At 37.1% G+C, this 12,412-nt stretch overlaps 1 protein-coding gene across 1 annotated transcript; it reads right to left on the minus strand.

Moving 5' to 3' along the window:
- Positions 1-2,475: 2,475 nt before the first annotated feature.
- LOC113765608 lies at positions 2,476-12,191 on the minus strand. Its single transcript, XM_027309840.1, has 11 exons — positions 11,831-12,191; positions 10,880-11,061; positions 10,720-10,780; positions 10,539-10,587; positions 9,357-9,411; positions 9,199-9,286; positions 7,632-7,750; positions 5,689-5,814; positions 5,001-5,094; positions 3,450-3,604; positions 2,476-2,985 (listed from the first exon to the last, which is right to left on the minus strand). Exons 1-11 carry the CDS (start codon positions 12,126-12,128, stop codon positions 2,926-2,928), a joined length of 1,287 nt encoding a protein of 428 aa, XP_027165641.1. The 5' UTR covers positions 12,129-12,191; the 3' UTR covers positions 2,476-2,925.
- Positions 12,192-12,412: the final 221 nt, after the last annotated feature.

Consider the following 12,412-nt stretch of genomic DNA (forward strand, 5'->3'; position numbering starts at 1 on the left):
AATCAATGCATTTGGACTTGTGTAGACTGAGTTGGACTAATTACAGCATAGTGTGCTTTGTGAACCTGCAATTACGGTTCTGGTTTGGTATTTTGCATATTTGACCTAGTTGTGCTAGGATTTGGACTGAGTGGCCTTCTACATTGTTGTAGCCCTGTCTTTTAGCTTCGAGATGGTGGGTCTTGCACCCTCATCCGATAAGCGTAGCGCATTTTGTGCCATTACCGCATAATGTTGGACAAAACTGTTTTTGTGTGAGGGCCAAATGAGTTACATTTCCTGATTTTCTAGTTTGCTATAATGCTTATACATGCATATGAAACCTTATTGGGATTGTGATTGACATATTGCTTTATGACTCGTTATCGAGTCTTATTGCACTTGTTTGCATGTTCTAGGAAGTGACGGTGGTGCACGACGTTCGTTTAACGACGGTGCCTGAAAAAGTGTACAAGCATGACAAAGATTCAATGGAGATAAACCGACTGAAAGTGAGAATATTAACTCCATTTGAATTAGCTGTTTTTGGGGATTTTTTGAAATATTTTACTGTAACAGTGCATATGAAAAACTTTTACTATAGATATACTTTTGGAATATATTTTGGGATAACTTTTAATATTAAATAATTATTTTTATGGTACTTATTAAAAATTAATACTACCACCCATAACCACGACCGCCACCACTCCCTACCCACGACCGCCACCACTCCCTCCTTTATCCTCCCCCATCCCTCTTGCCCCTCCTCCTCCCTCTTCTTCCTCCCCTTCCCTTCCCCCCATCCCCTGGCCCTCACCTCCCCGCTCGATCTAGCCGCGACCACGACCAGATCACAGCCTCTGATCACAACTAAAGGCCTCGACCAAATCAAAAGGGGGAGGGGAGGGCCGAGGGATGGGGGGAAAGGGAGGGGAGGAGGAAGACGGAAGGAGAGGGAGGAAGGAAGAGGGAGGGGGTGGTGGCGGTGGTGGGTGGTGAGTGGTGGTGGTGATCGGTGAAAAATGTTATAAATTTTTTTTTTTAATTTTTTGTGTATATTTGTGAGTTATTTTTTACATATTGTATGGATGATATGTTTTTTGAACTGTTTTCGTTTATGTATTACTATAACATATTGGTATCTCAAATACAACAGGTTAAAATTAGATGTGAAGAAAGATAACCATAAATGTGGATGCATATCACCCAACTTCTGTCATTGCCACCAAAAATGGTGACTCCTGTATCTAGGAACCTGATTAAGAGCAACAATAACATGGAATCTGTCTCGAAAATACCAATTTATGTGTGCCCAACTTCTGTCACTACCACCCGAAATAGTGATTGCTGGATTTTAGGAACCAGATTAAGAGCAATGACTTGGTGTAATGGCTAAGATTGGACCCCAGGAATTAGATGTTCTGGGTTTTAATTCTCCTGTGCCCCTGTGATTCTTATATCCCACCCCTCCCCTGCTAAAAAAAAATTTAAAAAAAAAAAAACCAAATGAAGAACAAGAACATAGATTTCTATCAAAAATAGCAATGTCATGATTCAGACTTCAGATTAGTAACTTTTAATATCAGGTCAAAGTAGCGAAAAAGATCTGTCTATCAAATTCTTAATCCTTTTCTTGTGGTGGAATGGCATCATAAAGAATATCAGGTCAAAATACGGAAAAAGGATCTTTGTCTAATAGATTCCTAATCCTTTTCTTGCGGAGGAATAGCCTATCATAAATTAGGCAGGTACTAATTCATCCCATATGCATGCTGCCAAAATGTAGACACTACATCATGCATAAAATACCGAATGCAAAATTTGCATGCCAAGTATAAATTTCTCAAGGAGAGAAGACATGAATTTGGCCTACTCAAGTGTTTGTTTTACTTTACTCATCTGATATCAACTTCAAAAACAAAAATCTCCTATCAGCTAAAATACAAGACAATTTGATGTTCATCAAACTTTGAATCGAATAGATTTTAAAGTCAATCTAAGCGAACGCCAAACCAAAACATACAGTACTACAGATCTGCAATAAAAGGCAAGTTATGAGTCGAGTAACAAATAAAGAAACAAAAATATTTTCCCTATACAGCATCTAGATCGAACTCTACCCCTACACCCCTCCCCAAACACACACACACACACACCCCCCCCCCCCCCCAAAAAAAAGGAAAAAAAATTGAAAAAAAAAAAGAGAGGAGGGAAGAACATAAAAATTGTTCTGAATTGCTCAAGACTGAGTTAGTAAAACTTTTATGAAGCTAAAAGTTATTTTGGTAAGTTATCATAAGATTATGACTTGCGCTGTTGTTTAGAAGAACATCCTCCAATAGTCATTGAGATGTTTCGGAAATAGCTTTTGAAATTTTTTTTAAAATACTACTAAAACAAATCATATTCTAAAATAACTTTTCCATTAATGACTTTAAGCAATTTTAAGAAACATGTAGCAAACATGAATAAGCAGCAAGTCAAATAGGCAATATGACAATGTAAAAATTAATACATCTAAAGGAAAGGGAAGCAGAAATGAGAAAGGGAGAAGCAGATCCAGATGGCATTTTCCTAGTCGCACTAACACATTGCCACCCCTGGCAAAACTTAGGTAACTAATAGCATTTTTAAGTAGCACAAACACATTGCTACCCCTAACAAAACTTGGATAACAATGGCTAGTATGAAGTTGTATCATCATGAAGGTAATTTTGACTGTGCCAGTCTCTACTACTACAACTGCTACAATGATCTGCTATTCAAAAAGTTCTCAGGCAGACTTTAAAAAAGGCATCTTAGCATGATGAAGCAAAATCATTACTTCAAATATTCTGACGAAATAAGAGGAGCACTACTGCTAAATAAGTATAGCTCTCAGAAAGAACAGAAACATCACTTTAAAATAAGAAGAGCAATCTACCCCTTCAAAAGAATGAAAATTTAGTGCTTCCACCCCTTTGAGTGACCATCAACCATATATGGCTCAAGAAATCCGATGAACTGCAAATTCAATTCAAAGTTCTTTAATCTAAACAGAACTATCTTGCTTTGAAATCAACAAGCCAATCTTCATTGGCAATTTCACAAAATGTATGTAGCAGAAAAAACTAAATTTATGAAGAACGATTATTCGGAATTGTTATCCAACTCTAGCCCAAATGTCTAACTCACTGGGGAAATGGATAATTCATTCCAATTGAAGAACCAAAACAAATGGTAGGAATGAACTTCAATAAACAGGAAAGAATAGTGAAACTTGGCTACAGCAGATCATATAAGTAATACTCTTTTTTCCGGGGTGCAATTGAACTACTAATCTACAACTTTATAACAGAGTCCAATAGTAACTAGGAAATTGATACCAAAATAATGTAGGTATGAAAGTTCTATATGCTAAAGTTAAGATATCAATCTCTTTTCTAGCAGACATCAAACCATAAAAACCAAATGAATGTTAGGTATACCTTGTGTCCATCTGCGAACCACCGTGCACCATAACCATCAGCTACCCTTATTTCAAACACAACACCATGCGGTGGAACTCTATGCATATTCAACCAGCAGCAATTAGCTATTAACCGTCTGATGACATCCAATGCGAGCCTATTTTTATTAGAATCTGGACAGTCAATATGAGAAATTAATACCTATTTATCCATAAACAAAAAGAAGGCACTTGAACATTCATTTTTTTAAATTGGACCTGATCCCAAAATGCCATACTGTATAGTGCTTATCGATGCACTTTATTATGAAAACTAACAAAAGATCTACAAGTTGACACAGCCTGCAAGTCAAAACCCAAGTAGGACAAGTTCATAAGAAAGTGCATTTTGGAAGTTTCTGGCAGCTGTCAACCTCACACAAATGTAAGTGCAGCTAATTGAGTTGGAGCACCAAAGGTGATGGAAAGATATACAACGCCTGTAGAAAATGCCAATGGAGGCCCAAAAATAGTGGTATTTGGGAGAAAAAGAGGTAAAGGAAAGGAATGAAAAGGAAGAAAGAAGAAGGGAAAAAAGGAGGGAAAATGTCAATAAAAAATTAAGGTTGATGATTCTCTTTCTTGGGCTATAGTTTAGATGGAGGAGCGAGAAGAATTGTCATAAAAATGGCAGGGGCTGGCATTTTAGAGACAATCATAGCTTATCTTCTCAAATGAAAGTCTGTCTGGAGACATGTATGTGCGTTAATTTTGATTCTCATTTCTGAGAATTCATCAATCCAGTTTTTATAACCAGAAAATCATCATATTAGGCCTCTACGATGGTCAAACCATAACTTCAAAGAAGACATACAAGCTCAACACAAATCTTCCCAAATAGTACACGTCTACTTCCAATTACAAATGATGATTTCACAAAACTATTATCGTTCTCAGTTAGTATTGCTAACCGCATGTAGCTAACACGTGGCAACAAAGAGAATAACTGTGCAATTCTATTATATGATCATGTGATAAATTACTCCATTCAACTTCATAAGATGGAGAACTAGTGCAACAACTATAAGTCTCAGGTTTGCTTCCTGCTTTCACAATCTTTTCTACTGCAGCAGTGTTTTTCTTTCATTGTATCTACTTTTCTATCTGTCTCCATCTTGTTGCCAATCTTCTTTTCTGGTTAACTTTTATCTTCTAAAGACCTAAATAATTCACAAAGGGATGATGGCAACAAAACTATTAGCATAAAAAAATCACAAATCATAGCCAGTTAAACACTATTATTGATACAAACCAAGGCATAATCCTCAGTCAAAAAATGTATGTGCACTTCCATAGCTTTTCTTTTGAATGTATGTGCACTTCCATAGCTTATCAATCCTCAGTCAAAAAATGTACATGCACTTCCATGCTTGAAGATACGCAGTTCCATGAGAGAAGATGATGCCAAGTTATTTTTCTCAGCGAATAGTGAATACATAGCAAAGGTTACAGAAAGAAAAGCACAGCTGTGGCAGTAATTAGCACATGATCAGACTACCTATCTAAAACAATCAAAAGTAATTTAACTAACCACTTCCACAGAAGCTACCCCAATACTTGTCACTGCTCCTGTTGACATGCTTTGCCAAGGCCCGAGCTCCATTAGTCAGCCTAGATCCTTTAACCTTAATCAAGGAAAGCGAGGGTATAAAAGAAATTAAGTGCTAACACAGGTTCATTATCCAGAAAAACTACAAGGAAAACAAGATCGACTGACATTTCTTTCAGATAGACAAAACATCTTTAATCATGGGAAAACAAAACCGAAGATAATACGAGGGTTTAAAAGTCACAACATAAAAAAGGACATCCAAAACATTTATTTTGTGACTTGCTCTGCATTCAGTACATTTCAGCCACCTAAATTTCCACTCATTTCCAGCGAATGAATATGCAGAGCTAGACAGACGAAGCTCTTAAGATATCACTCGACACTTTTCTTTTCTGTTATTCTTTGTAAATAAAAATTTACATTATGAGTTGCTTTGTGCATTTCAGCCAAACAAATTTCCTCTCATCTCTAGCAAAAGAACATGCAGAGCCAAGCAGATAAAGCTTCCTCACGTCACTTGTTGCTTTTCTCGTCTTTCATTTTTCTTCCATCATACCAGAAGTCACAATCACAGAACTTAACAATCAGAGTCAGAGAAGCTAAAGGAATGATAAGCTGCAGATTACTGAACATACAAAGATTGGATCTTCAGAAGTCATTGCAGTACATGTGGATTATGTGGTGTTAAAAATGATGAGATAAGAGTTGATGTCGGTGGAGGAAGCCTCTCCGAAACGGTTCCCACAGTATGCACCATATTCAACATCACTCTGATACCACCATAACTTAATCCCTAAATAAAATGGAACTGCAAAGTCAGTAGCTTGCCACCATCAGTTCAAAACAAAATATGAATCACTCAGTACGCATCTCAAACCAAAATTAGTACAAAACTACCCATAGTGTGTGCCTAATCTATAAACAACAAACAGAAGATATAGCACCACACCCCTATTGCTTTGCCATGAACTACAAACTTGTCAAGATAAACAAGACCAACATTCTCCAGATATCCATAAATATGAATATTACACGTAATAACACATCCAAACAATCAACAGGCTTCCACATAAATGCAAAGAACATAGATGAGTGCATAATTACACTGTAAATGAAAACAGGTCTATGTACACTGCTATGCTTCCATATTGGTAAAAAAATGAGCAGGCTTGATTCTAAGATTCTACACTAAACACAATTCAGTAACCTTCTTTAAGCATCCTACTCTAATAGAAATTATCATGCTGTAAATTCTTTTCAGAGCTTCCATGGTAGGATTAAAAAATTCCACAAAACCAATGAATTACAGGAAATATCTACATCTCAACATGAAGTTAAACAATCATAAGTTTTCCTAATAGGAAGGAAATATCACACAAGATCATCGTTCTCGAAACAATGGTTGGTAACCAAGTATCAAACATTCAAAAAGTGCCCCAATGGTCAGAGAAGAATTAGCATACAAACATGCAAGCAATCTTTTAATTTCTTCTACCTTCTCATGCAACAAATTTCACTAGTACACATTTCCAGTCCAAATGAACTAAAATGGCAACTTACACCCTTCAACATGCAACACATAAACATAGCTGTCGTCTCACAAAGTCTAATGAGATTTACACACCAATTTGATTTGCAATCAAAAGTTGGTAAGTTTGAGAGTTGTTGAATGAAAATCATTTCCAAAGCTAATGAAACATAAATGAAATCTAATGTCAATACTTTACAATTCCAGACACCTGCCACATTCAGTTACAACTCATGACGTGCACAAAAGAACAAATTAACTTTTATTTGACACAGTACTACACCATAGCTCAATATGCATACACAGTCGATTGTAATAAAAAAATCTGTAAGTACCAAAGAACATGGCTAAATTTTCATCTTTACATAGAGTTAAGTATTTGACAATGTGAGAAAGACAAACTGGAAACTCTGTATTGAGCACATATAAGCATTGTACATGGATTAAATGACTCCTATTTCTTGATAATTGAATCATGGCATAGAGGGCAAGTCAAACACTCAGTGATGACTCGAGGAATTATGGGAGTAGTTTTCAATAACCCAACCAACCATGTTATGTTCAGAAACACATACCAGAAAAAGCCTTAAAATGCTTTCAGATGAAATAGGGCAGCGAGAGGATTAGAATAAAGTATGTGATGGGTTTCTGCGCATATATATGTCCTACATTTACAGTATCTGCCAGTATCACTTTTCTATTTCACCATATTATTTTCTACTAAAGAGTATCAGCATCATATTCATCTTGACCATTTACTAGCCCTAAGAAAAAAGTTGCTCTTTTGATTTTCTTTTGAAAGTACTTGCTGTGGATCGAGGAATATTAACTTACCTAATAAAAATTTAAGTCCTTAGGCAATTCAGTAAATGTGGAGAAGGTTTCACAATTGCAGGGAGCATCTATTAAAATGTTAAACCAAAAAACAATTCCATTTGCATTGAGTAGTAGCATGGACAAATGCATATTCCCAGCTTTGAAATAAAAAGAAGCAGAAATACAGGAACCAAAGAGAAGTATGTAAATGAGAAATCCTGATGAAGAGAGCAAAAAATGCAAGCTTAAAGCCGTTAACCACTAACCAAGAGTATAGCGGCCATACAACTGTACAGCTGAGATGTTGGTTTTGTTACACAAATGGCAAGGACACCATTTGACCTTTCTTTCTCTTCTGAGTAGAAGTTCCTGTAGACTTGCACTCCTGAAAAATATCACAATTCTCTTTAGAAAGACATGCTCGCAAACTCCCATATCATAATTTAGCTAGCCAAATACTATTCTACCAAACAGAAGCTTAGTATGAATACATACACAGAAGCACAACTGCTACAGAAGAATAAAAAAATTAATAAAGTAAATTCTTTGTCACTCATGCTTGTATCTCATCCAACCCCCCCCCCCCCCAAACAAAAAAACTCGCACTCATGCTTCTAGCATGTACTTGAAAAGCTTTCTACTATAGATAGGTCATATGGATTAGGTGTTTTTGGAGATGTATTTTGGGGTATTTTTAAAATTTAAAATTTTATGGGGTTATTTTTTCAAATTTACTAATTTTCACCACCACCCAACACCACCACCATCCTCCCCTCCTCCACGGCCACCTCCCCCTTTCCCTTCCTTCTCTCTCCTCCCTGTCCCTCCCCCTCCTTCCTCCCTTCTCTTCTCTCTTCCTCTTCCTCCCCTCCCTCCCTCCTCCCTCCTCCCTCCTCCCTCTTCTTCTTCCTCCCCCTCCTCCCTCCTTTCGTCCCACTCCTCTCTCTTCCTCCCCCCACTATCCACCTCCTCCCTCTTCCTCCCCCCACCATCCACCTCCTCTTCCCTCTCCCCCTCCTCCCCTCGGCCGTGACCAGATTTGGTAGCCGGCCAGGTCACAGCCGCAACCAGACCAGATCTAATTGCAGGGGGGTTGCGGGGGAGGGGAGGGGAGGGGAGGGTGGCGGTGGGTAGGAGAAGAAAGAGGTGGTAGGTTTATCATATACATCTACATACATACATACAATCATATATATACATATATGCACACACACACACATTATATATATATGTGTGTGTGTGTGTGTGTGTGTATATATATATATATTTGTATATACATCTGTATATGTGTGTGTGTGTGTAGGTGCATTTGAAATTGTAATTTAGAGTGTTTTTGCAGGTATTTTTAGAGTGTGTTACTATAGATTCCAAAAACAAACGCTTGCTTCTGAAATACTCTGCAATCCAAGCAGAGCCTCGAAAATCTTATCACTGATGTGTCATGCCATTATTCTGTTTCATCATTATCATTAACCTTATTGTTTGTGCCACTGTTATTGGTGTCTTCCACGTTCAGTCCCAATTCCCCTGAACCTTTGCTAAGTAGGTCCACACAAGATTAAACAACTGTCTTGCTAAACTTAGTACTAAAACTAGCAAACAGGTGTAAATCCTACTCATCAATAACCATATGTGGTCCTTGCTGGTACTCAACTATCCACATCTCCAGGGAGTAAAAATGCATAAAAGCATCATCGTTAAATGAAACAAGGAAAGAAGCTTTGAAAGTGTTTTCATGCATTATGGTTCCTGCTAGTCTTGAAGATGACTACAATCAGTAGGACTTGTTCCAATTTACTCTGCTTTCGGAAAAACTGAATATCAAATTCATACCTTCTTCGATGTTTTTTACTCCAGGGAGAACTCTTTGAAGACTTTCTGCCTCCAACATCTCATGGAATGAAATATATTTATGGACATCCTGAAATTAATCGAGCTCTTCTTATATTATTCAATAAAAAACAAATCAACTGGATGAAACATGTTATAACCTGAACTTGAAGAAGCAAACTTTTATTGAAGAGAATGAAAGCTCCTGGTACAATTCTAGCACCCAAGAGAACACATCATCAGAAATAAAGGGCGAGGAAAACAAAAAGTACACTCAAAGAAAATTTTGACCTATAAAAGGAAAAGGATGAGTTGCTTTATTCAACAGTCAAGATCAGACTTTCAGGCCTAAAAACATAGCTTAAATAGGCTTTTTGCCAGCAAATATCAGTGTTTGGGCATTAGTTCAAGAAGCATGATACAATAGATGTCTAGGTTAGATACATACGAACTTATATTATGACAGTCAGGAGAAGCAAAATGTGCCAGCAAAGGAGAATAATTCAGGATAAACTTGTTACAGATCACCATAATAGTCCTATCAAATCAACCAGACTTCACCTTCATATTTAGTTTGGAACTGCTAACTGAATTGCTCAGTCCCTCTAAATCAAATCAATAACAACTAAAAATTATTTTGCACTCATGTGTTTATTAGTTGACATCTACTGAGTACAAATCAAGCACTGTGTGAGTGCCAAAAGATCTATAAGAAGACCAGAAAAACCAAGACGAACTCTAGTTTAAACTCTCTGTTTGAGCCTCACTTTCAACTATGAGTAAATTTGGTGCACATCTAGATAATGTACTGCCAAAATGTCACCCTTAAGTCAAAAAGACTAAAGATGAACTGATTTAAGAGTTAAATTGTCCATGTTTTATAAATTTATGAAGGTTTTGGACAGGTTCAGTGAATCTCAATGGAAACCCAAACATTTCCCCTCAAGCAAATAACCAAATAGCATTAAACTACAATATCAAATCTCATGTCAAATTGGAATGAGAGAATACTTTGAAAATACAGGTTTTATGGATATATTTTGGCCTTTGTGATGTTTTGAATAACCTCAAAACCGTTTTTTGCCCCTACTGAGGTATCTGCCAAACCTAGTCAAGGAACGGGTATCTAGAAAAAAGATGTCCTATCTCAAGAAATCAATTATCAAACTTTTAGAATTCACAAGGAACTAAAGCAAATTTGGGTTGTTTCAAATGAACAATTTGTTTGTGTTCATGATTTAAGCATTGACGTAGAATCCGGTGAATCATCACCTAAGTAACAAAGAGGACAACACAAGCAAAGTGTGCAGTTTACCGCACTATGGACAAGAAAGATGTCATACCTGTTGTAGTTCCCAACTGCACACCTTCCTTCAACCGTCTTGCGTGCATCTAGAAAACAAATGATAAGTTATAGACTTACAATGATAAGAACGAATACACCCATAAAAAAAAGAACCAATCACAATCAAGATTCAGATAAAGTCATTTGAGAGAAGCATTAAAATGCTGGCATTTTAGTACCCTTCAGCTGAGAAAAGAAAGGTTCCTGGACGTGGAGTTCAAAATCCACAGTTGCCAACATCTATAAGATAGAAACTGCCAATACATCAGTATGAGCAAAAGGTAATTTAAATGAGTGAGGCAGTCGATCAAAAAGGCAAGATTGTGACTTTTAACTTACATTCAGCAACTGAGAACCCTTTTCATTGATTAACTTAGTCCACTCCTCTTCTTTCAGCTTCAAGGGATTATCTTCATGATGAACGAAATCAAGTTTGTCAGAAATCCGAAACAATCCTCCACAAGATATAGAGTGATACAAGCATGCTGCTAGGTGCTTATATAAAGGATATGATGGAACCCCTGTAAAGAGATTAACCAAACATTACTCATGTCAAAGAAAACCATTTACCTACAAAACAACAGGACAAAAAGATAATCAAAGATAAACCTCCTACCTTAAAAGCAGGTGAACAAACTGTGACTACTATGAGACAAGAACAATATTCAACAAGTAAGGTACAACACAATGAAAATAAGACGAGAAAGATCTTCACTAAGGATCATCTCTAGCAGTTGACTGCCTAGATTTGCCCCGAAAATGCTTCTCTCAAAATGTGCTATTGTATTTTTGAATTAAATCCAACGTGCATATCTGTCCAGAAAAACAGTGTCCGAAGTCTACACTGTCTGTCACTGTTAATTTGTTGCATGGTTTATGACTTGAGAGCTGCACATTATACCAAACAATCTCAACTCACAATTGCCAGAGCCTCAAATGCCAAGAAACCTAAAACTTCTGGAAACCTGCTAGCCACCAGTTCTCATTTCATGCTAAAATAGCAGGAAATCATGAGTATCTTGTAATAGATATTAATTATTTCTATCATTTATTAATTTTAAAAGCATCCTATTTTTTCCCCTAATGCACAATATTCAAAATTAACAGCCTTGACATACAAATTAACAGCCTTGACATACAACTCCCACAGCACGAGGTCCAACACTTCCAAGTAAATTGGTCGAACAAATCATCATAAATATTTTTACGTTCACAAGGATAAAGGGCAGCGTAAAGTACAACTATCAAAGCATAATGTACAAGGTGTTAGTGCTGTAGAAGAGCAATTACCGGTAGATGATGATAAGGGGAAGGAGGAGGAAGGAGTGGAGGGATGATCATCCCGTTGGAGAAGTTGAGAGCAGTAATCTTTAGAGAGGCCCAAGTCAAGTTCTCCATTTACAGAGGAAGTCAGTGTGAACTTCAGCAGATCTTTAATGCAGTCCTTTAGTTGGATTGGCACCACACCTGGGGACGGCGGTGGTGGTGGTGGAGGGGGAGCTGGAGGTGGCGCCTCCGTGGAAATTTCTTGTAACGGTTGCTCTGCCATGTTCTCTGCTCGTGTTTGGTCAACGGTGATGGAGGACATCAGTACCGGATGTGATCAGGGAGCAAGGGACAGATACATAAACCTGCGTTGAACTCTTTTTTATGGTATGATTACACCCTTGAATGTTTAAAAAATAACACTCCCCTCCCTTATTATTAACATATAGGGAAAATGACATGTTTCATCCCTCACATTTTACAAAAATATTCTTTTCGTCCCTCACTTTTAAAATGAAGCAATTTCATCCCTGACATTTAAAAATTAAAGCTATTACATCCTTGAACCTAATTTTCAATTTGAATCAAACCATCAAATAACCCAGT

The sequence above is a fragment of the Coffea eugenioides genome, chromosome 3, assembly GCF_003713205.1.
Source record: "Coffea eugenioides isolate CCC68of chromosome 3, Ceug_1.0, whole genome shotgun sequence".
Taxonomy (NCBI): domain Eukaryota; kingdom Viridiplantae; phylum Streptophyta; class Magnoliopsida; order Gentianales; family Rubiaceae; genus Coffea; species Coffea eugenioides.

Bases quoted from the DNA above. Each gene is read 5' to 3' on its own strand.
- LOC113765608 (XM_027309840.1), bottom strand. From the start codon at position 12,128: ATGTCCTCCATCACCGTTGACCAAACACGAGCAGAGAACATGGCAGAG. The intron at 9,412-10,538 runs GTATGACATCTT...CTTGGGTGCTAG, and splicing joins GCAGTTGGGAACTACAACAG to AATTGTACCAGGAGCTTTCA. The intron at 2,986-3,449 runs GTATACCTAACA...TTGAATTTGCAG, and splicing joins GGTTCGCAGATGGACACAAG to TTCATCGGATTTCTTGAGCC.